This window comes from Plecotus auritus (genome assembly GCF_963455305.1).
Source record: "Plecotus auritus genome assembly, chromosome: 9".
In the NCBI taxonomy this organism is placed as follows: Eukaryota; Metazoa; Chordata; class Mammalia; order Chiroptera; family Vespertilionidae; genus Plecotus; species Plecotus auritus.
In genome coordinates, this window is record NC_137783.1 from 152,821,191 (window position 1) to 152,845,862 (window position 24,672).

At 54.5% G+C, this 24,672-nt stretch overlaps 2 protein-coding genes across 5 annotated transcripts; both read left to right on the forward strand.

Moving 5' to 3' along the window:
* Positions 1-1,923: 1,923 nt before the first annotated feature.
* INTS5 (integrator complex subunit 5) lies at positions 1,924-6,472 on the forward strand. Its single transcript, XM_080642927.1, has 2 exons — positions 1,924-2,052; positions 3,338-6,472. Exons 1-2 carry the CDS (start codon positions 1,973-1,975, stop codon positions 6,315-6,317), a joined length of 3,060 nt encoding a protein of 1,019 aa, XP_080499053.1. The 5' UTR covers positions 1,924-1,972; the 3' UTR covers positions 6,318-6,472.
* A 227-nt stretch (positions 6,473-6,699) lies between these two features.
* On the forward strand, positions 6,700-23,886 carry GANAB (glucosidase II alpha subunit). 4 transcript variants are annotated; one of them, XM_080642931.1, is made up of 25 exons: positions 6,700-6,776; positions 10,003-10,107; positions 10,256-10,364; positions 10,607-10,734; positions 14,947-15,126; positions 15,557-15,622; positions 16,344-16,417; positions 16,831-16,914; positions 16,997-17,093; positions 17,338-17,518; positions 18,048-18,201; positions 18,387-18,622; positions 18,699-18,825; positions 18,931-19,010; positions 19,246-19,389; positions 19,494-19,590; positions 19,880-19,981; positions 20,145-20,388; positions 21,417-21,481; positions 21,661-21,737; positions 21,843-21,917; positions 22,078-22,191; positions 22,306-22,418; positions 22,573-22,673; positions 22,783-23,886. In XM_080642931.1, the coding sequence occupies exons 1-25, from the start codon at positions 6,739-6,741 to the stop codon at positions 22,890-22,892; spliced, it is 2,901 nt and encodes a 966-aa protein (XP_080499057.1). In that variant the 5' UTR covers positions 6,700-6,738; the 3' UTR covers positions 22,893-23,886. The 4 variants fall into 4 exon arrangements, with proteins under 4 accessions (XP_080499057.1, XP_080499056.1, XP_080499059.1 ...); XM_080642930.1 differs by having other exon boundaries at positions 16,344-16,413; positions 16,827-16,914; XM_080642933.1 differs by lacking the exon at positions 15,557-15,622.
* Positions 23,887-24,672: the final 786 nt, after the last annotated feature.

Genomic DNA, 24,672 nt, shown 5'->3' on the forward strand with positions numbered 1-24,672 from the left:
GTGATCATCTGCAAGACCAGGAGGAACTCCATCTTCCAGCAGGGGGTGAAGAACAAGATCTTAATACTTGGCCGAAACTGGTTTGGCTCAGTGGATAGAGCGTCGGCCTGCGGACTGAGGGGTCCCGGGTTCGATTCCGGTCAAGGGCATGTACCTTGGTTGCGGGCACATCCCCAGTGGGGGGTGTGCAGGAGGCAGCTGATCGATGTTTCTCTCTCATCGATGTTTCTGGCTCTCTATCCCTCTCCCTTCCTCTCTGTAAAAAATCAATAAAATATATTTTTAAAAAAAAAGATCTTAATACTTGGCCTCTTCCAGGAGACAGCCCTCGCTGCTCTCCTTTCCTACTGCCCTGGAATGGGAGGCGCCCTGAGGATGCACCCCCCACACCTACCTGGTGGTTCTGTGCCTTCCCGTACTCTCTTCTCATCTTCCTGTATGATGAAGCCCAAAAACTCATCATCAGGAGAAGCCCTGGAGGCTGGGTAGAGAAGGAGGCCTACTACTGGCGCCCGCCCTGCACGCCGTGAGCATCCTGCCACACTCTGCACCCTCACCCACCCCTTGGTGTACTTCAGTCTTGGAACTCAGAACTCCACCCTGCTAGGAAGCACCCAAGCATGTGGGGAAGGGAGCTGCCCCAGGATGAAGCATGTAGCTATATGGGGAGAGGGGAGGCCTGCCTGACAAACATCCGTCTGTGGGAATGACAGCGGGGAAGGTTTTTATGTGCTTTTTTGTTTTTGTAAAAAGGAAATCATGGAAAGACTGAAAGAATACATTTTTAAAAAATATATTTTATTGATATTTCACAGAGAGGAAGGGAGAGGGATAGAGAGTTAGAAACATCGATGAGAGAGAAACATCGATCAGCTGCCTTCTGTACACCCCCTACTGGGGATGTGCCCACAACCAAGGTACATGCCCTTGACCAGAATCGAATCTGGGACCTTTCAGTCCGCAGGCCGACGCTCTATCCACTGAGCCAAACCAGTTAGGGCTGAAAGAATACATTTGATATGTGGATTTTTACAAATAAAGATAGCTATTATAATGGAAAAAAAGAACCTACTAAGTGCCAGGCAGACACTGTTGCAGGTGATGAAGATAATAGCCTTGTTTTTGTTTTTTAAATAGGAAAAGGCCCTGTTTTCAAAGAGCTTATTTTCTGGAGTTCGTGCAATAAATATAATAAAAACAGCCAATGCTTATTAAGTGCTTGCTTACCATATTTCCTAGTTTCCATTTTCACAATTCTGTGCGGTAGCTGTACTGTTAGCACCCTCATCTCCGTAAGAGGGAGCAGTCATGGAAAAGTTAAGGAAGTACCCAGCCAGTAAGTGGAGTAGCTGGGGTTTAGATGGACCGGCGGAGTGGGGCCCTGGCTGAGGTGTGCTAGCTGCCTCTCTGCAGGTGCGGGGTGTGCGGGGTGTGCGGGGCAGGACACAGCACAGCAGCGATGGAGACTGATAGGATTGCAGGGCCACGCTGCGGCTGGGAAGACGCCCAATTTATTTCGGGCTTCTTCTCCTTCCTCTCTTCACTTTCTTCTCTTACAAATTTTCTCTTCTTTCTTTCCGTCTCTTTACCGCTTTCGCTCTTCCCTTCTCTCCTTTAACTACTTTTTACATGGTCACTGTTTCTTGAATAAAATGTTTCCCAGTGCTTCGTTTTTGAGAAACTTCGCGAAGTGGAACACTTTGGGGCTTTAGGAAAATCAATTGAATCGTCTGTGTACCCATGGCCCTTTGAAAAAAGAAAAAGAAAAAGGCTGCATTGGCGGAAGGCGGGTGGGCTCTCCTGCCCCGGGCCCTCGACGCGGGACGGAACCAACGTGCGCGGGCCGCGGGAGTCGCCGGATGGGTTTTCTGGAGAGGCCTCGTCGCCGCTTGTTCTTTTCAGGTCTCGCGCCAGCGCGCATGCGCTGCTGCGCTCCGCCGCTCCCGCCTCCGGCTCGGGCTCGGGCTCCGGGATGTCCGCGTTGTGCGACCCTCCCGGGGCCCCGGGGCCTCCGGGGCCTCCCCCGGCCACCCACGGTCCCGCGCCGCTCAGGTAGTCAGCGCCCCTGGCATCTTCCCCCACCGCGCGGCCCCGCGCCGATTCCCCAGCCTCCTCGGCAGAAACCCGGATCCTACCTCGGGAGCTTGCGTCAGGGTTCTCAGAGATTCCTGGTTGGGTCTCCCCAGAACTCGGGGACTGCCTCGCCCCAACTCTGGGCTCCAGGGCCCGCACGCCCAAGGTCTTGGTGCTGCCTCCCTCTAAACCCAATGCCTAGGTACTCGGGACGCTGGCCTTGCTCTCCCAAGAGTCGGGGACATCAGAACTCTTGAGAACCCAGCTGTCCTGCCCCTTTTAGCCCGGAGGAGAGAAATCCAGGGTCCCCTGACTTCATGGACTCCCCGAGAGCCCAGGCCCAGAAATTCACAGAATGCTTTGTGAATTTCTAGCCTTTCCCTTCCAACGGAAACACTCCTGTCAGGGTGGGATTTTTTTTTATTTTTATTTTTTGGAGGATCCGGAGAGGAATGGCACAGTCAGAACCCTAGGGGATGCTGTCTTTGGCAAAAAGGGCAGTAAGAGGAAGGGGGTTTTGCCTCTTCTCTAACACTGAACCTCTGAGACCGAACCCATATGTTTTGGCAGGGGAAGGGTTGAAAGGTGTTGCCTTGTCTGTGCCCCGGAACACCTTGATTCCTAGGCACCTGGAGGGTGCTGGGAAAAGTGGTTGTGTATGTGGAATCCAAGTGGTGGGTGGTTAGGATGCTTGCAGAATATGGGAAGAAACAGGTATTGGGAGGGAGATACTCTTCCCATTAAGAGTAAAGTCCAGGGTGCTTGTGTTGTGGTGGAAAATGCAGTAAAATTGGAAAAGTGTTTTTAAATATACTCAATGGAACAAAAATTTATTGAGTACTTCCTGTATACCAGGCCCCTCCAGAAGGAGATTTAGTATTGAAGAGTACAGAAATGGCTCCTGCCCTCTTGAAGCTTATAATCTGATCACTTAACCTTGGTTTCCTTATCTGTAAAATGGGATCATAATAATACCTACCTTATTGGGCTGTGGTCTGGATTGAAATAATACAGGTAAAGTACTTTAAAAAGTACCTAACACATTCCCAGAGTTATCTGATATTGATATTACTGAAAGAAAAATAGCTAATGTTTACTGAGTGGTTGGTGTGAAATAGATATGGTGCTTAAGTGCTTCATGGACATTATTTCATGAGGGAGTTAGAGTTAACCCTATTTTACACAAAAAGAAGCAAGCTCACGGAGGGAATGTGCCTTGCCCAGTATCTCCAACTCACTAAGTCTGCCTCTTGTTTCCTTATAGTGCTCAGGAGCTGTCCCAGGAAATCAAGGCTTTTCTGACTGGTGTCGACCCCATTCTGGGCCACCAACTCTCGGCCAGGGAACATGCTCGCTGTGGTCTCCTTCTGCTCCGCTCTTTGCCACCTGCTCGGGCTGCTGTGCTTGACCACTTGCGAGGCGTCTTTGATGAAAGTGTCCGGGCCCACCTGGCTGCCCTGGATGAAAGCCCTATGGCTGGCCCACCTCATCTCCGCCCACCCGCACCCTCTCATGTCCCCGCTGGGGGACCTGGTCTAGAGGATGTGGTACAGGAGGTACAGCAGGTGCTATCCGAGTTTATCCGGGCCAACCCGAAGGCCTGGGCACCTGTGATTAGTGCATGGTCCATTGACCTCATGGGGCAACTAAGCAGCACATACTCGGGCCAACACCAGTGTGTGCCCCATGCCACGGGCTCTCTCAACGAATTGCTGCAGCTGTGGATGGGCTGTCGGGCCACACGCACGTTGATGGACATCTATGTTCAGTGCCTCTCGGCTCTTATTGGTAGTTGCCCAGATGCCTGCGTGGATGCCTTGCTGGATACCTCTGTCCAGCACTCCCCCCACTTTGACTGGGTTGTGGCCCATATTGGCTCCTCTTTTCCTGGCACCATCATCTCCCGAGTTCTTTCCTGTGGCCTTAAGGACTTCTGTGTTCATGGTGGGGCTGGAGGTGGAGCTGGTGGCACTGGTGGAGGCTCTTCTCAACTCCCCTCTACAGACCCCTTCCCCGGATCTCCTGCTATCCCTGGGGAGAAGCGGGTACCCAAGATTGCCTCAGTTGTGGGCATCCTAGGGCACCTGGCCTCCCGTCATGGAGACAGCATCCGACGGGAGCTTCTGCGAATGTTCCACGACAGTCTGGCAGGGGGCCTTGGGGGCCGGAGTGGGGACCCCTCCCTTCAGGCCACAGTTCCCTTCCTTCTGCAACTGGCAGTCATGTCACCAGCTTTGCTGGGCACAGTCTCCGGAGAGCTGGTGGATTGCCTTAAGCCCCCAGCTGTGCTGAGTCAGCTTCAGCAACACCTGCAGGGATTCCCCCGAGAGGAGCTGGACAACATGCTCAACCTGGCTGTGCACCTGGTGAGCCAGGCCTCTGGGGCGGGTGCCTACCGCCTGTTGCAGTTCCTGGTGGACACAGCCATGCCTGCCTCAGTCATTACTACCCAGGGCCTGGCTGTGCCAGATACTGTGCGCGAGGCTTGTGACCGACTGATTCAGCTGCTGCTGCTACATCTGCAAAAACTGGTTCATCACCGGGGAGGGTCTCCTGGGGAAGGGGTGCTGGGCCCGCCCCCACCCCCCCGTCCCGTGCCCTTTCTAGATGCGCTAAGAAACCACGTTGGAGAGCTGTGTGGAGAGACATTACGATTGGAACGGAAGCGCTTCCTCTGGCAACACCAGCTCCTGGGCCTGCTCTCTGTCTACACTCGGCCTAGCTGTGGACCTGAGGCCTTGGGCCATCTCCTGAGCCGGGCCCGAAGCCCTGAAGAGTTGAGTTTGGCCACCCAGCTGTATGCAGGGCTGGTGGTCAGTCTCTCGGGCCTCCTGCCGCTGGCCTTCCGAAGTTGCCTGGCTCGGGTGCACGCAGGGACTTTGCAGCCTCCCTTCACGGCGCGGTTCCTGCGCAACTTGGCCCTGCTAGTGGGGTGGGAACAGCAGGGAGGTGAGGGCCCTGCCGCCCTAGGAGCCCGGTTTGGGGAGTCTGCCTCAGCCCATCTATCTGACCTGGCTCCTCTCCTGCTACATCCTGAGGAGGAAGTAGCGGAAGCTGCTGCCTCCCTCCTGGCCATTTGTCCCTTTCCTCCAGAAGCCCTGTCCCCCTCGCAACTCCTGGGACTGGTGAGAGCTGGGGTGCATCGTTTTTTTGCCTCTCTGAGGCTGCATGGCCCCCCAGGTGTGGCTTCAGCCTCCCAACTTCTAACCCGCCTCTCTCAGACCTCCCCTGCAGGGCTTAAGGCTGTCTTGCAGCTGCTAGTGGAAGGAGCCTTACATCGGGGCAACACAGAACTGTTTGGAGGGGAAGTGGATGAGGACAACGAGACTGTTTCCGTTGTGTCGGCTTCTTTGGCTTCTGCCTCCCTGTTGGACACAAACCGGCGGCACACGGCCGCTGTGCCAGGTCCCGGAGGGATTTGGTCTGTTTTCCATGCTGGAGTCATCGGCCGTGGCCTAAAGCCACCGAAGTTTGCCCAGTCACGAAATCATCAGGAAGTGATTTATAACACCCAGAGCCTTCTTAACCTCCTAGTGCACTGTTGCAGTGCCCCTGGGGGCAGTGAAAGTGGGGGCTGCTGGGGGGCTCCCACGCTGAGCCCGGAGGCTGCCAAAGCGGTGGCAGTGACCTTGGTGGAGAGTGTGTGTCCTGATGCAGCTGGTGCTGAGCTAGCCTGGCCTCCCGAGGAGCACGCACGGGCCACCGTGGAGCGGGACCTCCGCATTGGCCGGCGCTTCCGGGAACAGCCCCTGCTCTTTGAGCTATTAAAGCTGGTAGCAGCTGCTCCTCCCGCCCTGTGCTACTGCTCCGTGCTCCTGCGGGGGCTGCTGGCCGCCCTCTTGGGCCACTGGGAAGCCTCTCGCCACCCTGATACAGCCCACTCCCCCTGGCACCTGGAGGCTTCCTGCACCCTGGTGGCTGTCATGGCCGAGGGGAGCCTCTTGCCACCAGCCCTGGGTAATATGCACGAGGTATTTAGCCAACTGGCACCTTTCGAAGTGCGTCTGCTACTGCTCAGTGTCTGGGGCTTTCTCCGGGAGCATGGGCCCTTGCCCCAGAAGTTTATCTTTCAGTCAGAGCGTGGACGCTTCATCCGGGACTTCTCCAGGGAGGGTGGGGGTGAGGGTGGGCCCCATCTGGCTGTGCTGCATAGCGTCCTCCACCGCAACATTGACCGCCTGGGCCTTTTCTCTGGCCGTTTCCAGGCAGCTTCACCGTCCACTCTACTTCGGCAGGGGACATAGCCTTTTCCTCGCTCTAGAAGCTGAGGATGTTTGAGAATGAGACGGGGCTAAGGTGCTGCAGAAAGATGGAGGTTTCTCTTCTGAGACCTTAGCGTAAAGGGCGCTGTCACTTTTCCCCCTACCTTTTTTTCTAAATAAAATTTGCCGATTTGAGAAAAACAGTGCAGTGCCTCCGTGATGCTTAGAGCCGGCAAAATAGGACAGTGCCTGGCTCTGGACAATCCCGCCTCCGGCCTTAAGCCCCGCCTCCGGCCTTAAGCCCCGCCCACCCCTGTGAGCATTTAGGTGCGAGGTCCGCCAATGGGGCAGCCGCCCGTAGCCGGGCCAATCCTAAAGCCGGAAGGGGCGGGCGCTAAGAAACGTGGCTCAACGCGCGCAGGGGGAGGGGAGGCTCGGGGTCAAGGAGCAAACCCGGCACAAGATGGCGGCGGTAGCGGCAGTGGCTACGCGTAGGAGGCGGTGAGGAGTCCGGAACCCGGGGCGCGCCCGGGACGCCCCCAGACCCCCCAAGCCCCATATCTCTTCTTCTTGAATGTCTTCCCGAGACTCTGCCACCCCCGGCGTCGCGAGGACTTTCTGTCTCTCTGGAGGCTGCTTCAAGCGCCCCCCGCTTCCTTGCGGTAGACCCGCGCGGCGTTGGGGGCCCGTACTTTTGGTCCTTGCTCCGGCGGCTCAAAAAGGCCGCAGCCGTGCGCCCTTACTGGCTTTGGCCATTTTCAGCCGCCTCCCTTCCCTGGCGGCTCGCTGCCGCCTCCGTGCAGTGCTCGGGCCATCAGGGCGGGGATGAGACGTGGCCGGGCCTCCGGGAACTTAGCGTGCAGCCGGCAGTCCGGCCTGCACTACCCTTCGTGCCCTCCCCACCATCAGAGCCCCAGACCCTGCCCTGCCCTTGTCTTCCTCACGTGGGCACCAGCCTGGCGTGTTCGGTGTTCACGCTCCCTGGGCACAGCTGGGGCAGGATCCAGTGAGTTCACAGTCTGCCTGGATGATGTTGCTCAAACACGACATGTAATCGAAGGGTTTGGTCTGCGCTCTCGAGTTTATATTACCAGAAAAAAAAACAAAAAAAAAAACAAACCGGTTCGAAAGAATCACCGGCTCCACAAAGCCTTTACCAGGACCTAACGGATGTGCTGGGGGGGGGAGAGGCGTGCACTGCGCAGCGTGAGAAAAGCGTGGGTCCTAAACACAACTCTGGAAGTCTGATCTGAAACAATCCACGGGTGCGCCTGGCCCTGTTGCTCATTCCTCATTTTGGCTTTTGGGCCACCTCTGGCTCTGGGGCATTCAGGGCATCCCCACAGGTCACATCTGAACCATCTTTTGGAAAGCCTGTCCCCACTGGCACCTAGCCAAGCCCATTTCATAGGCTGTGCGACTGGGACGCCAGAGGGTCTTGGACTCACGGTCCTGTGGGTTACTGCTGCTCTAGGCAGGTGGACCTGGGTGCATGGGACAGGGTGGCTGGTGCAGTCACTCCTCAGGGCCTGGGCCACACGCCTTGCTGTTGAGTGGTCTGGTAGCATTTCTGCGTGTTTGCCACTGCTTATTCCTCTTGGCAGATTCAACCACGGCGTGTGGTGTTTGCCTCAGCTTCCTGTCTGGCCCGGCTTGCTCTGTACTTCCTTCTGGCACTGGCGGGCCTCCTGTGTGCTGTGACCTCCTTTCTGCTGGTTTTCGTTCCCTTTAGCTTTCAGGCAGATCCTGAGGCTAGTGATGGATACGGGGCGTAGAGCAGGCCTTCCTGTATGGTTTCCGAATTAGCAGCTCACAGAGTTGTAATGCTCAGAAGAAGCCTGTGTTTTGGGGTTTCTCCCCCATTTGGACTTCCCGCATCAGTCACTGGGAGAGCATGTTTAAGCCGCATATTCCCGGGCCCTGAGAATCTTCCCTTCCTTAGCACTGCAGGTGCTTCTTCACAGACACTAAAGTGTGAGAGCCCCTGTTGAGGATATACCCAGAGTGGGTGACTATATCCTTCAGAGGAACTCCTTTAAATAAGCTTGTTAAATCCCTCGTCTGCCCTTTGGTATTATACTGCAAAAGGGGTGGTTTGTGGTGACCTTGGGGTGATGGTCCTCAGGCGGCGGGCCCTGCTGGTGGTCAGAGTGCTGTATTGGGCATCATGGAGTACGCTGGCCTAGAGTCAGGCAGAGATGAGTGCAGTCCCATTTTCACCCCTTACTCGCTCTTCAGGCTCGGATGGATTATTGAACCTTTTATGCCTCAATTTTCCCATCTGGGAAAAGTCTCAACCCGACAGTCCCCAAGAAGACAATGAAAGGGAAACGAGGTAGTGTAGATAAAGAAGTGATTCTGAACCCTGACCCCATTGGAGTTGTTTAGGGAGCTTTTAGAGAATTCTGATGCCCAGGCCCCTCTTCAAACCAGTTAGTTCAGAATCACTGTGGGTGAGACCCAGACTTTATTTATTTATTTATTTATAATTGATGAGAGATAGAGGCAGGGGGGAGGGAACAGGTTTGTTGGTCCACTTATTCATGCATTCATTTGGTTGATTTTTTTTTTTTTTGCTTAAAGTAGTACATATTTCTCCTTTTTTTCCCACTTGACCCCCGCACTCTCACCCTGAGGGCAAGCCCCCACCACCCCAGTGTCTGTGTCTATTGGTTATGCTAATACATTTGGTTGATTCTTGTATGTGCTCTGATGGGGGTGTTAAACCCGAAACCTTGGCTTATGGGGATGCTCTGATCTACTGTGCTACCCGCCAGGGAAGAAATACTTGACATTTTTAAACACTGCAGGCAGAGTTGCAAACCAGGGAGAGAAAGCAGTTAGCCAGGTTGCTGGGGCACAGTAAGATTCAATACAAGTTAGCTACTACTATTCTTTTCAGACTTGGGTGGTGATAGTGGTGACTTGGAAGATAAAGGAGTGGAGATTAGAGGAGCTGGGTACCTAGGGTGCTGGGGATGTTAGGACCCTCGCGGCTGTGATGAGCAGGCTAGCTGGGGTACATCTTTAATGCTTTCACTGTTGCCCCACCCAGTGCCTTCCCCTGGAAAGGCGGGACTTGCCTCGTTTCCCTCTTGCACGCACAAGGTACCACCACTTCCCGCTAGCTGCTACCGCTCCTGCCCTGAGAGGCTGCTGGAACCAGAGGCAGTACCAAGGCCTCTGAAGGCCAAAGACCCTTGGTCCGCTTTCTTTGCCTTTTGTTTGTTTGTTACTAAAAACCATTGAATTGTACACTTTCTGCGTTTAAAGTTTTTTTATTGATTTCAGAGAGGAAGGGAGACGGGGGCGGGGGGAGAGAGAGAGAGAGAGAGAGAAAAACATCAATGATGAGAATCATTGGTTGGCTGCCTCTTGCACGTTCGGGGATTGAGCCTGCAACCTGGACATATGCCCTGACCGGTAATCGAACTGTGTCCTCCGCGTTCGTAGGTCAATGCTCAGCCCTGAGCCACCACGGCCAGGCTCTCTGCCTTTTTGTTTTTGTTTATTTATTTAGCTCTTTGCCTTTTTAAAGGAAGGTGTGAATGAGCTAACTCCTCGGCCTGACAACCTCATGCCCACCTGCCTTCTTTTCTCTTTACTGGGAATCCACCTTTTTTCCTCTTTTCTGAGCTGTCTTCTAGGACTGTGGCTTTTCCCTCTGCAGGTGAGGCCCTTTCTGAGCCCGTACTGACTGCTCCCTCTCGTGTCCCCTTCTCCTTAGGTCTGGGACCGCTTTGGTCCTGGCTTGTCTGGGGGTCTGCCTGGGACTCACCCTTGCCGTGGATAGAAGCAACTTCAAGACCTGTGAAGAAAGTTCCTTCTGCAAGTATGATATTTCTAGGGCAGTGGGATGGGATGTAGGGTAATACATGTGGTATCTGTGGCAGATGGGGTAGCCTGGGGACACTGCAGGTGATGGGGAGCTTCTAGACATTGGGGTACCCTCCCACCTTCTTAACCATTTCGCTTGACAGGCGGCAGCGAAACATACAGCCAGGCCACTCTCCGTACCGAGCCTTGTTGGATTCTCTGCAGCTTGGTCCTGATGCCCTCACAGTCCACCTGATCAACGAGGTCACCAAGGTCAGGGGAGAAAAGGAAATCTGGTGGGGGCGGGCAAATGGCTAAGAGGTGATTCAGGAAGGGGGGACCTACAGCCACCATCCTGTCCTAGCCATCTTGGCGCTTTCACTTTGTGAGGAATTCAGACCTCAGGTGCCTTAGGCAAGGGTGTAGAAGTGGGAGACCCCTCAGGAGGGAGTGGGTTCAGAGCTCATTCCCTGGTGTACCCTCCACTTTATCCAGAACCAAACCTCTGTCCCCAGGTGTTGCTGGTGCTGGAGCTCCAGGGACTTCAAAAGAACATGACTCGGATCAGGATCGATGAACTGGAGCCCCGGCGGCCTCGATACCGGGTGCCAGATGTGTTGGTGGCTGATCCCCCCACAGCTCGGTAAACTTTTTCAGAAAACCTGTCCATCTTCATGGCCCTTTTCTCCTTCCTGATACATTTTTACTGGGCATCTGACCTTTCTTACATTGGGATAATAGCTGACGAGCACCTTGCCACACTCCTCAACCCTCCCTAACTCTTTTTGTTTCACTTATTTTCTCTTTCACTTAAAGAAAAAAAATACACACACACACACACACACACACACACACACACACACATCTTACTGATTTCAGAGAGGAAGGGAAAAGGAGAGAGAGATAGAAACATCAGTGATGAGAGAGAATCATCGATCGGCTGCCTCCTTCTCGGCCCCCACTGGGGATCGAGCCCGAAACCTGGGCATGTGCTCTGACTGGGAATCAAACCGTGACCTCCTGGTTCATAGGCTCACCCACTGAGCCACACCTGCCGGGCTTAAGTGTTTGACTTAGAAGCTAGCAAACCCTTCACCCAACCCATCCATGTGCCTCTCTGCCCTGTACTCCTGACTCCCCCGTTACATTGTGATTCTGAAGTCGGTCAGTCCCTGGGCTTTGCGTCCTTACAGTTGTATCACGTGTGCATATAAGCACATACATACACGTGTGTGTTTGTGCCTAAGCAATCAGTTACATGGTTTTGTTCATTTCTGAGCTTTATAAGGACATCCATCTCAATGAATGTCTTCTGGGATTTCCTCTCTTCACATAACTTTATTTATTTTAAAATATGTTTTTATTGATTTCAGAGAGAAAGGGAGAGGGAGAGATAGAAACATCAATGATGAAAGAGAATCATGGATTGGCTGCCTCCTGCACGCTCCCTTACTGGGGATCGAGCCCACAACCTGGGCATGTGCCCTTGACCAGAATCGAACCTGGGACCCTTCGGTCTGCAGGCTGATGCTCTATCCACTGAGCCCAACCAGCAAGGGCTCACCTAACTTTTTTTTAAAAAATATATTTTATTGATATTTTACAGAGAGGAAGGGAGAGGGATAGAGAGCTAGAAACATCGATGAGAGAGAAACATCGATCAGCTGCTTCCTGCACACCTCCCACTGGGGATGTGCCCGCAACCAAGGTACATGCCCTTGACCGGAATCGAACCCGGGACCCTTCAGTCTGCAGGCCGATGCTCTATCCACTGAGCCAAACCAGCTAGGGCTCACCTAACTTTATTTAACTCTTGCACATAGTTCATTTTTTTACTGCTGATTATGTTTTATGATTGTATCCCAACTTACTTACCATTTTCATGTTGGTGACCATTTTAGTTGTTTCCAGGGTTTTGCTGTTGGAAGTGCTGGCGTGTCTCCTGTGCGCCTGCGCAAGTTTCTCTTCAGTAAATAGCTAGGAGGGAGCTGCAAAGTGGTAGAATGTGGAGATGATCCACTTCCTAAGATAACGCCCAAATGGCTTACCCGTGTACACTCCCACCAGCAACATGGGATCCACATTGATCCAAACTGGTACTGTTGGACTTCATTTTTGTCAGTGGCATGGGTGTTGAATGATACCATGTGGTGGTCTTGGCTTGGTGGTTTTCCCTGGTTTATTAATGGCATTGAGCATCTTTTAATACGTTTTTCTGTCATTCTGGCTTACTAGTCTATGACATGGTAGTTGCCAACTATGCTTATTTCCATTTATATTGTTTGTCCTTATTGATTTGTAGAAATTCATGTCTTGGCACTATGACACTAATTCTCTACCATTTATATTTATTGCAGCTATCATACCCAGATTGTAGCTTATCTTTCTACTTTCCTAAAGGTGCCTTAGGAAAAAAAAATTTTGATTTTAGAATAGTTGGAGATTTTTGGGAAAGTTGCAAGAATTTTATGAGAGTTCCTTATACCCTGCACTCCTGTTTCCCCCTGTCGTTAACATTACTGTGGTAGAGGTGTTCTATCTAATGAGTTGATGCCATTATAACTAGCTGAAGTCCATATTTTATTCAAATTCCCTTAGCTTCCACCTAATGCCTTCTTTCTTTTCTTTTTTGGTTAATCCTCACCTGAGGATATTTTTCTGTAGGTTTTTAGAGAGAGTAGAAGGGGAGGAGAGAGAGAGAGAGAGAGGGAGGAAGAGAGAGAGGAAGAGAGAGAGATGTGAGAGACACATTGATTGGTTGCCTCCCACACACCCCCTGACCGGGGCCAGGGATTGAACCTGCAGCCGAGGCACCCTTGATGGAAATTGAGCCTTTTCACCCTTCGGTGCGTGGGCCAGCGCTCTAAGCTCTTACCCACACCACCAGGCCTGCCCAATGCCTTTCTGCCCCATGGAGGGCATTGTGTTACAGATTTAACTGTCAGTCTCCTTGGCTCCTCTACCCTAATACAGTGTCTCTGACTTTTCTTGTTTTTGTTGATCCTAAAGGTGTTTTTTGGTAAGTAGAGGTTCTGAATTTTAGTGTTTAAAATGTATTAGATTTTGTTTTTTTGTTTTTCAATCCTCACCCAGCCTGGCTGGTGTGATCAGTGGTGGAGCGTTGACTCAGGAACCAGGAGGTCACTAGTTCTGCTCCTGGCCAGGGCCATGCCCGCACTGCAGCTCGAACCCCAGTAAGGGGTGTGCAGGGGGCAGTCCATCGATAATGTTTTTCTCTCATCGATGCTGTTTTTCTCTCATCGATACTTCTCTCTCTCTATCCAGCTCCCTTCCTTTCTCTCTAAAAATCAGTAAAAACATGTTTAAAAAAAATCCTCACTCAAGGACATGCTTAGAGAGAGGGAGAGGAAAGAGAGAGAAACATCAGTGTGACAGAGAAACATGGACAGTTGCCTTCCATACGTGCCCTGACCAGGAATCGGATTGGCGGCCTTTCAGTGTGTGGGACCACGCTCCAACCAGGCGCGCCACTCTGGCTGGGCTCAGACGTATGGGTCGTTCACAACTTCTGGTGTCAGTGTTTTCCAAGTTGGGTTTAAATCGTTTCCTACCTCAAGGGAAAAAAATTCTTTTTATTTTCTTCTAAAGATTTTACTTTTATCTTTTTTTTTTTTAATATATTTTATTGATTTTTTACAGAGAGGAAGGGAGAAGGATAGAGAGTTAGAAACATCGATAGGAGAGAAACATCAATCAGCTGCCTCCTGCACACCCCCTACTGGGGATGTGCCCGCAACCCAGGTACATGCCCTTGACCGGAATCGAACCCGGGACCCTTCAGTCCGCAGGCTGACGCTCTATCCACTGAGCCAAACCAGTTAGGGCTAAAGATTTTACTTTTAAAGTTTAAGTCATAATCTGTCTGGAGTTGATATTTGTATTTGGCATGAGGTGGGACTTTTTTTCCTATCCAGAAGTTTGTTTTTCATCTCCATTATTAAATAACTAGAGGCCCGATGCATGAAATTCGTGCGAGAGTAGGCCTTCCTTCCCCTGGCTGCTGGCACCGGCTTCCCTCTGGCACCCGGGACCCGGCCTTCCCTTGCAGCCCTGGCTTCGTGACTTCCGGTCTAATTAGCATATTATGCTTTTATTATTATAGATTCTCCTACCCTAGCTGGTTTGGCTCAGTGGATAGAGCGTCGGCCTGCGGACTGAAGGGTCCTGGGTTTGATTCCAGTCAGGGGCACATGCCCGGGTTGCAGGCTCGATCCTCAGTAGGGGGCGTGCAAGAGGCAGCCGATCAATGATTTTCTCTCATCATTGATGTTTCTATCTCTCCCCTCTCCCTTTCTCTCTGAAACCAATAAAAATATATTTTAAAAAATAAGTAAGTAAGTAAAATAAATCTCCTTAGTCCTCTTGATCTCACTGGGCTGCCTGCCACCTGTTACGTTTAAAAGTTCTAAGTAGCCGAAACCGGTTTGGCTCAGTGGATAGAGCGTCGGCTTGTGGATTGAAGGGTCCCGGGTTCGATTCCGGTCAAGGGCATGTACCTTGGCTGCGGGCACATCCCCGGTGGGGGGTGTGCAGGAGGCAGCTGATCGGTGTTTCTCTCTCATCGATGTTTCTAGCTTTCTATCCCTCTCCCTTCCTCTCTGCAAAAATATCAATAAAATATATAAAAAAAAAAAAAATAAAAAAATAAAAGTTCTAAGTATTCTTGGGTCTTTTCCCAGGCTCTTCATTGGTTCCTTTGGTCAGTCGTCTGTGCCTGTACTGTTACCACACTGCCTGTAGCTCTTGGCAGCCCCCCCCCCCCCCCTTCTGAAGTGTCGCAGCTCTAGTCCTGGTCCTTTGCCCTTGCTTATATCCCTTTTGATCATCTTTCCAGGCTTTCTGTCTCTGGCCGTGACGACAACAGCGTGGAGCTCACCGTGGCTGAGGGGCCCTATAAAATCATCCTGACAGCACGGCCCTTCCGCCTGGACCTGCTGGAGGACCGCAGCCTTCTGCTCAGCGTCAACGCCCGAGGACTCCTGGGCTTTGAGCACCAGAGGGCCCCCAGGGCCTCGTGAGTACCGGGTCGGGACTGAAGGCCACCTCGTTGACAGAGCCTGAGGGTGTCATGGGGTCTGGCACGGGGTACCCGGGGGAAGACAGGGTGGTAGGACAGTCAGGTAGGGGCCGAGGGCCGGGAGAAGCCGTCTGTCAGAGAGGGTAGGAAGCAGGCCAGGTCACAGTTTCCTTCACTTCCTCTGAAGACCAGGAGGCAGTCACTTTGGTCCCTGAGCTGCACCTCGGGCACCTCCTCCGAGAGGCCTGCCTGGGTCTGCCTTTCCCTTCCCCCTCTCATGCCATCACATTTCCCAGATTTATTTTCTTCTTCTCCCCCTCCCCCCATGTCTGGAAGTTTGTCGACTGAAACTCACTTTTATGTTTCTGTTTTTGTGTTGGTTTTGTGCCTCCTTTGCCCCTTCCCTACCCATCTCCTCCTGCCCTAGTTTCTCGGATAAAGTTAGTCTCACGCTCGGTAGCGTTTGGGATAAGATCAAGAACATTTTCTCTAGGTAAATCCATGGCCATTGGTACTGTATGTGTTCCTCTGCCTTCACCCCCCTTCACTCTGGCCCCCAGGGGAAGGTGCCCCAGACCCTTCCGTGCCCTGCCCTTCACCCACCTCTTTCTCCAGCTGTGTGGTCCTTGCTCCCTGTTCCCCTGACTGGGAGAAGGAAGATGAAATATTGGCAGTCCCTAAGGAATGTAGGGCGCTTCTTGCTTTGCCAAGGGCTGGAGAGATGCTGCCTGTTGCTGGGGTTCCTGGCTCTCAGTGGGGGCTCACTAGGCTCTGAGCAGAGCTGCTTGCCAGCTGCCCTTGAAAGCAGTCTTTGGCACACCCCTCGTGTGAGTCCCTGCGTTCATCCGTAGAGGCTCGATCATGGTATGACCCACTGGCCTTTGCAAAACCCTGTGTCAGGCCAGCAGGCAGCAAGGGCATTTGGGGCCAGAGTTTCCCAGGAGGCAGCAGAGCCAGGACTGGCATTCTGAACCCAGGCCATGGGGCCTCTCTGTGGAAGCACCTCCTGGTGGCATTTACCCCTCATTTCTCTCCATGTCCTACGGACACTTATGTATTCATTGGGGTCCCTCTCCAAGCTTAACCATTCAGTCCCCTCCTCCAATGCCTTCGTTCCTTTGGACCCTTGGCTCTCTACTCCCTTACCCCTCCTTCCACTAGCCCCTCGTCCCTGCCCCCTCTGGATTGGAGCAGACAGCTCTCCTACCTTCCAGGCAAGAATCGAAAGACCCAGCTGAGGGCGATGACGCCCAGCCCGAGGGAACACCTGGGGATGGTGACAAGGCAAGTGTGTGGGGGTGAGTGGGAGCCCAGGGCTGGCCGGGAGGTTGAGGGAAAGGCCCAAAAGAAGCTTGAGCTCCGCCCTGATCGTTTTGGCTCAGTGGATAGAGCGTCGGCCTGCGGACTGAAGGGTCCCAGGTTCGATTCCGGTCAAGGGCATGTACCTGGGTTGCGGGCACATCCCCAGTGGGAGGTGTGCAGGAGGCAGCTGATGGATGTTTCTCTCTCATCGATGTTTCTAACTCTCTATCCCTCTCCCTTCCTCTCTGTAAAAAATCAATAAAATATATATTTAAAAAAAAAAAAAAAAAGCTTGAGCTCCGTCTCGTCTCGCTCTCAGGGATGGGACTGAGAACACGGGCGGGGAAGGAGAGCACTGCCGTGTGACGGGCAGTGGTCTGCTTTCCTCCTCACAGCCAGAAGAGACCCAGGGGAAGACAGAGAAAGATGAGCCGGGAGCCTGGGAGGAGACGTTCAAAACGCACTCTGACAGCAAGCCGTACGGTGAGGGACGGAGCGCCTGTGAGGGGCGCAGGGAGTCCTCGCCTGGCAGCAGCTCTGAGCGCATCCTTTGCTTTCCTTCCAGGCCCCACGTCTGTGGGCTTGGACTTCTCTCTGCCGGGCATGGAGCACGTGTATGGGATCCCTGAGCATGCGGACAGCCTGAGGCTGAAGGTCACTGAGTGAGTCCCATGCTGACCTCAGGATATGGGGGACAGAGGAGTCGGGAAGGTGGAAGATGTGCATGCAGATTGGATACGCCAGTCAGGCATGGTTCACTTCCTCTGCCCAGATCACCTTTATCACTGGCAGATTCTTCTTTGATAAAGGGCAGGGGCCGTTTCTTAGCCCTCACGTGTGTGTGTGTGGGATGGGTGGCGGTTGTGGGTGCCAGGGCCTGGGGCCAGTCTGTCTGTCTGCCTGCAGGGGTGGGGAGCCATATCGCCTCTACAATTTGGATGTGTTCCAGTACGAGCTGTACAACCCCATGGCCCTGTACGGGTCTGTGCCTGTGCTCCTGGCACACAGTCCTCATCGGGACCTGGGCATCTTCTGGCTCAATGCCGCCGAGACGTGGGTGGACATATCCTCCAACACGGCCGGGAAGGTGAGCACACGCACGGGGGAGCAGGAAGGCGGGCACGGTCAGGCCTGGGGACAGATGTGTGCTGGCATGAGCTTTGAAGAGGCTGGTGGAGTGGCCCATTTGGGGTTGGGTGAGAGACGGGGCCCTGGGCCTTGGGAGCAGCTGGGAGTCCCTGCCCCTTGCAGCAGACACACACTCACGCATTTCCTGTCAGTACGTTATGGGCGGAGTACTCTAGGTGCTGGGATAGCACTGCTCATGGAGGCAGGAAAGGGCCTCCGCTCAGGGCGGAAGCGCTGGTAGGCAGACAGCAAAGGCAGCAGGCGAGGTCAGCGGTAAGTGCTGAGAAAGACGGGCAGCGGTCACGAGGTGGGCGTGGCAGCAGCGCCCCAGGGTGGCACCAGGAAAGCCTCCCTGGGAGGTGACATTGAGTCTCAGCTCAGGTTGACTCCTTAGGAGCCAGGGTTAGGGTTTTGAGGAAAACATTGCTGCTTTGTCTTGGGTTGGGGAACGAGAGTGGGTGTTGGACTTCTCTCTGGTCCCCACTCAGACCCTGTTTGGGAAGATGCTAGACTACCTGCAGGGCTCCGGGGAAACCCCGCAGACGGATGTCCGCTGGATGTCAGAGAGCGGCATCATCGACGTCTTCCTGCTGCTTGGGCCCGCCGTCTCCGACGTCTTCCGGCAGTACGCCAGTCTCACGGGTACGCGGCACCCCACGCGCACAGAGGAAGCTGCGGCCTTCGTCGTCTTGAGAGGAGTGACTCTTCAGAAGTCCTGCCCTTTAGTCTCCCTTTGGTGTACAAGCTTCCCTCCGTTTCTGGGTGTCCCCAGAAGCCCCCGATTGGCCTGATTCCATTGTGACCCCCGTCCCTCGCTGAACCTGCAGGGACCCAGGCATTGCCCCCGCTCTTCTCCCTCGGCTACCACCAGAGCCGCTGGAACTACCGGGACGAGGCCGACGTGCTGGCAGTCAACCAGGGCTTCGATGACCACAACCTGCCCTGCGATGTCATCTGGCTGGACATCGAGCACGCGGACGGCAAGCGGTACTTCACCTGGGACCCCAGCCGCTTCCCCCAGCCCCTCGCCATGCTGGAGCAGTTGGCATCCAAGAAGCGCAAGGTAAGAGGACTCAGCCAGGGCTGGGCGTCTGACATAGCCCTGGAGGGCGCTGACCACCCGTGTTCCTTGCTCCCAGCTGGTCGCCATTGTGGACCCCCACATCAAGGTGGACTCCGGCTACCGCGTGCATGAAGAGCTGCAGAGCCAGGGCCTCTATGTTAAAACTCGGGATGGCTCTGACTATGAGGGCTGGTGCTGGCCAGGTGGGTGCTGCAGCCCCAGAACTGAGGGAGAGGCGGTCAGAGACCCGGGAGGTAGAATGGTGACCATTATGCCCCTTGGGGTTAACAGCCACCCTTAACTTCTAGGCGCCGCTGGTTACCCCGACTTCACCAATCCCAGGATGAGGGCCTGGTGGGCTGACATGTTCAACTTCGACGATTATAAGGTATGGCAGGCCTCTTTCTCGACCTGCATCTGTCTCTCCCCCCCGCCCCGCCCCCCACCTCCTTGAGCTGGTCGTTCTCCGCTTGTTAACCTGCTGTGGTAGGGTGCCGATAGTACCGGGGGCCTTGATGGCCCTGAGAAGTGCATCTTTCTGGATTCCAAGCAGCTCTTGCTCTGACACTGTCTTCTTTCTCCCCTCTGTCCTTCTGTCCCCATTTTCTTCCTTGTGCTCTTAGGGCTCAGCTCCCAACCTCTATGTCTGGAATGACATGAATGAACCCTCCGTGTTCAATGGCCCTGAGGTCACCATGCTCAAGGATGCCCAGCATTACGGGGGCTGGGAGCACCGAGACGTGCACAACATCTATGGCTTCTACGTGGTGAGAGGCTGGAGAGGAGGGACTGAGGGCTGGGGAACTTGCAACAGATGACAGCTGGCTTCTGCTCCTCACCGCCCCCCTCCCCCCTTCCTGTCTCCACTCAGCACATGGCGACTGCTGATGGTCTGGTGCAGCGCTCTGGGGGTGTGGAACGCCCCTTTGTCCTGAGCAGGGCGTTCTTCGCTGGCTCCCAGCGCTACGGTAAGATGTGGAGGGTAGAGGTGAGGGAGCGGGTGGGAGGCAGATGGGAGAAGCCGGGGGCCTCGGCCTGGTTCTCGGGAAGCATCCATGCAGCCATCCCCTAGAGCCCCCCTCTGCACCTCTGGCTCTGCACTTCAGGGAACCAGGGAGGAGTGTCCCTTCACGTGCTCCTGTGACTCTGTCCTCTTCAGGACCCTGGGGGCCCAGCGCTGATGGGGCAGGTCAGAGGTCAGCTGAAAAGGCTGAGCCCTTTCTCTGTTTGCAAGCTCCCTCCGCCTGTCTTCCTCAGGAGCCGTGTGGACTGGGGACAACACCGCGGACTGGGACCACTTGAAGATCTCTATCCCCATGTGTCTCAGCTTGGGGCTGGTGGGACTTTCCTTCTGCGGGGGTGAGAGAGGGAGTTTGTGGTCCTCGGCTTGGTGGGGGGCGGACAAGGTAGCGGGCACAGGACCTGGGCGTGAACAGAGAGCTGAGTCCAGCGTGGGGCCGTGGGGCGCGCCTAGGCAGCTGTCCTCCTCCACCCTCTTTTCCAACTTCTTCCCCTCCCCCAGCTGACGTGGGCGGCTTTTTCAAGAATCCGGAGCCAGAGCTGCTTGTGCGCTGGTACCAGATGGGTGCCTACCAGCCGTTCTTCCGGGCACATGCCCACTTGGACACCGGGCGGCGAGAGCCGTGGCTGTTGCCGTCCCAGTACCACGACATAATCCGAGATGCCCTGGGCCAGCGATACTCCCTGTTGCCTTTCTGGTACACTCTCTTCTACCAGGCCCATCGCGAAGGGTTTCCTGTCATGAGGTGAGGCATTCTTCGGGGCTGTGCGTCGCTGGGGGCTGCGTGGGCCTGGGCTCCATCCCTGCACCTCTTTCTTCACTCACAGGGCTTTGGAAAGGAGGGTCAGGAATAAGCGGAGGCCAATAGGAATGGCTAGAAGTGAACGTTATTGAGTACTTATGACAGGTTAGGCCCAACCTTGGGCAAACTACAGCCCGCGGGCCGGATCCGGCTGTTCTATCCGGTTCTCTTGCTCTCCCCTCCGCTCCTTTACTTTGAATTTATATTAGTTCACACAAACACTCCATCCATGCTTTTGTTCCGGCCCTCCAGTCCAGTTTAAGAACCCATGGTGGCCCTCGAGTCAAAAAGTTGGCCCACCCCTGGGTTAGGCGTTACTCATCTCTACCCCCAGCGCTGGAATCAAGGCAGACAAGTGTCCTACGCTGTGGAACGTTCATTCTTGGGAGGAAACAACTATATAAGTGAGAAAGTTGCCAGTAGTGTAGTGAGCAGCTCTTTGAAAAATAGAGGAGCATAACGGGCCGAGGTTCCGCTCACGGCCTTTTTGAGAAGCAGGCCATGTGAGAGGAGGCCGCAGTGATGACTAAGGGGTGTTTGTGATCTAGAGGGGGAGTGTTCCAAACAGGTGAGACTCACGTGCAGGCTTCTAACGTGGAGATGAGCGCGTTGTGCTCCAGGAGTGGGGAAGAGCCGTGTGTCTCGGGGAAGGAACCAGAGGAGAGGTAGGAGATGCGATGGAAGAGGAAAGGGGACCTGGTCCTGGAGGGCCTTGCCGGCCAGATAACCAAGCGGCCACGGGATGGCTGCGTGCAGGACCGTTCGAGGGGCGGCAGGAGGAGGCAGGGAGCTGGGCGAGGGAGTCCCATGCCTAGGCAGAGCTGAGGTTGCAGAGCTGAGGTCCTCCCCCACACGCTGGCTGCAAGCTCCTGGCTCCCACCCCTGTGCTGTTCTTACCAGCTCCCGGGGTAACATGTTGGACATCTGCCAAAACGGCAAGTGTGTTCCTTTCTTGTCTTCCTTCCTTCCAGGCCCCTGTGGGTACATTATCCTCAGGACGTGAGCACCTTCAGTATAGATGACCAGTTCCTGCTTGGTGAGCAGTGGGAGGACAGCTGGTGGTGGGAGAGCTGAGAAGGAAGCACTTGAGGGAGACGGTCTGTGAACACATGGGGAGGGAGGAAGGGAGGCTGGTGGTGCAGGAGGCAGGCGCTGTGGTGCTCCCTGTCTGGGAACCGATCTCTTTGGTTCGGGGTTGATCCTGGTGTGTTTTAGGGGATGCGTTGCTGGTTCACCCTGTGTCAGACGCTGGGGCTCACGGTGTACAGGTCTATCTGCCTGGCCAAGGGGAGGTGAGTTAGGAAGGGCGTGCTGGGAAATGATGGAGGGGAGGCCAAACGGGGCACTTGAGATGGTGGCCCTGTGTGGTGAGTGACCAAATCTTTTGTCACCCACAGGTGTGGTATGACGTTCAGAGCTACCAGAAACATCATGGTCCGCAGACCCTGTACCTGCCTGTGACTCTAAGCAGTGTGAGTATGCCTGACCCCCTCCCAGCTCCGGCTGCCTGGAGGTTTGCGGAAGGGGAGACAGCATGTGCTTTGGGGTCCAGTACCTGCGTGCAAACAAAAGACGCTGCAAGGCCAAGTTGGACAGCAGGCCAGCGTCATCCCAGCGCTGCCCTTGCCCCAGGTCCCCGTGTTCCAGCGTGGAGGGACGATTGTGCCTCGGTGGATGCGAGTGCGGCGTTCTTCAGACTGTATGAAGGATGACCCCATCACGCTTTTCGTTGCACTCAGCCCGCAGGTGAGAGCAGAGGCCGTCCGCTGGGGACGGGTGGGCCCGCCCTCCCTCCCTCCCTCCCTCCCTCCCTCCCTCCCTCCCAGCCTCAGGCTCTCTCCTGTCCCACTTCCTCCTCAGGGTACAGCCCAAGGAGAGCTCTTTCTAGATGATGGGCACACGTTCAACTACCAGACTCGGCATGAGTTCCTGCTGCGTCGATTCTCATTCTCTGGCAACGCCCTTGTCTCCAGGTAATGAGGTGCCCTCTGCCTTGGCAGCTTCTGGGGCGGCTGGGCCTCAGGGGTGCTCACAGCTCACTGGGCCCTTTTCTTGCTCTGGTCCACCTCCTTCCTTCTGCTCGGACGTCTTTCTCCCTGACGTGTACTCCCATCTTGCTCCCTCCAGCTCAGCAGACCCCAAAGGCCACTTTGAGACACCAATCTGGATTGAGCGGGTGGTGATAATGGGGGCTGGGAAACCAGCAGCCGTGGTACTCCAGACAAAAGGTGAGGAAAGAGGGGAGGCCAGGGCAGGTTGGGGACACCCCGCCTGTAGCACAGTAGTTGGTATGTGTGTGTTGATTGCTATGACTACGGCGCTTTCTTCCTCCACCAGGATCTCCCGAAAGCCGCCTGTCCTTCCAGCACGACCCCGAGACCTCTGTGTTGATCCTGCGCAAGCCCGGCGTCAATGTGGCATCTGACTGGAGTATTCACCTGCGATAACCCAAGGGATGTTGGGGGGGCGGGGTGCTGTTGTGATGTGAGTTACTGTTCCTTCTGCCTTGGAGTTTGACCTTCCCCAGACGTCACTGTTCTTATCCCAAGATCCCGATTCTGCCAGCACCTGGCAGGAGGAGAGGGCTGTCTGGGCTGTGAGTTCCTCTTATGATCTCCTGCCCCCCCCCCCCGACACCTCGCCTCCCTTCACCCCCAGCACTCTGTTGCTTTGCTCTGTCTGGAGCACATTCACCTGTGAAGACCTGGGGACCACAGGGCCCTTGCTTTCCCTCCTCGCCTTTCTTCTGGGCGTCCTGAACCCTCCAGACACTCTCCACTCCTGCCTCGGGGTGTTGATGCCATTCCTTGGAAGAAGCTGAGGGCAGTGAGCTTTAGGGCTCCTTTTCTCCGACCCCTTCCCTCCTACCAGGCGGCTCTCCCTCTTTCTTCCTCCTCCTGGCTCTCTGTCAGCCCTCCCCTGTCTGTGTCCCACTGACACACCGGGACCGCCCCTTCTGAGAAGGGCTGAACGGATCAAAGGAGTGAGGTGGCTGGAGAACTTCCTCTTCCTCTCTTCCCTCTGCTTCCAACCTTGCCTCTTTCCATTCCTTCTAGAGCTGCTGCGGCTCTGACGGGGCACTTCCGCCCCCTGTCCTTAGGGGAAAGGAGTTTCCACTTCTTAAGTGGGGGTGGGCATTACACTTATTTTGTCCCCTTTTTGTCCCCTTGAGGGGCATTCAAGATGGAGAAATCAGTTGTGGTTTCATTGAATCACAGTCACCTGTATTTATTGCTGGGAGAAGGCTGAGGTGGGGGTGGGGAGATGATCATGTGTGCCCGGGGTTGGCCCGAAGCCCTGGATGGGGGGTGGGGGGTGAGGGAGGACTAACTGGGGATGAGGGGACATATTTGTGACAATTTTTTTTACTTCCTCTTGGCCCCCAGCTGTGACAGTTTTTGATAAAAGGAGAAACAATAAAGAGATAAATGATAAATAGCGGTTGGTGTCTGGATTCTAGTTCTGGCCTAAACCATAGACCCTAGAAGCCTGCAGGCCTGACATTGTATGTAGCCTCAGCATAAGCCTTGTCCATTCAGAAAAATGAAAAGTGCAAGACTGTCTCAGTTAGCTAGGTGCCAATTTAAAAATATATATATATTATTGATTTTTTTACAGAGGAAGGGAGAAGGAGAAGGATAGAGAGTTAGAAACATCAATGAGAGAGAAACATTGATCAGCTGCCTCCTGCACACCCCCTACCGGGGATGTGCCCGCAACCAAGGTACGTGCCCTTGACCAGAATCGAACCCGGGACCCTTTAGTCCGCAGGCCGACGCTCTACCCACTGAGCCAAACCAGTTAGGGCGAGGTGCCAATATTTTTATAGGGGAACCCCATGAGGTCATCAGATTGTGAATGAAGACGTGGTGATGCAATAACCCTGCTGCGCTCTGGAGGCCACCTGGCAGGCCTGACAAGCTCAGTGGCCAAAAGCTACCACACAGGTCCGGCCGGCGCGGCTCAGCGGTTAGCATAGACTATGAACAGGAGGTCCTGGTTCGATTCCCGGTCAGGCAGGGCACAGGCCCGGGTTGCAGGCTTGATCCCCAGTGGGGTTGTGCAGCAGGCAGCCGATCAATGATTCTCTCTCATTGATGTTCTATTCTTCCTCCCTCTCCCTTCCTCTCTGAAATCAATATAAAAAAATATACGTGTGTGTGTGTGTGTGTGTGTGTGTGTGTAAAGTTACCACACAGGATGGTCAGATCACAAATTCCAAACTGG

What these genes read in the sequence shown, in the direction of transcription:
- INTS5 (XM_080642927.1), top strand. Translation starts at nt 1,973, where the DNA reads ATGTCCGCGTTGTGCGACCCTCCCGGGGCCCCGGGGCCTCCGGGGCCT. An exon ending in CACGGTCCCGCGCCGCTCAG is followed by an intron (nt 2,053 to 3,337) that starts GTAGTCAGCGCC and finishes GTTTCCTTATAG; the next exon opens with TGCTCAGGAGCTGTCCCAGG.
- GANAB (XM_080642931.1), top strand. Translation starts at nt 6,739, where the DNA reads ATGGCGGCGGTAGCGGCAGTGGCTACGCGTAGGAGGCG. An exon ending in GCAGTACGCCAGTCTCACGG is followed by an intron (nt 18,202 to 18,386) that starts GTACGCGGCACC and finishes CTGAACCTGCAG; the next exon opens with GGACCCAGGCATTGCCCCCG. An exon ending in GGGACTTTCCTTCTGCGGGG is followed by an intron (nt 19,982 to 20,144) that starts GTGAGAGAGGGA and finishes CCCCTCCCCCAG; the next exon opens with CTGACGTGGGCGGCTTTTTC.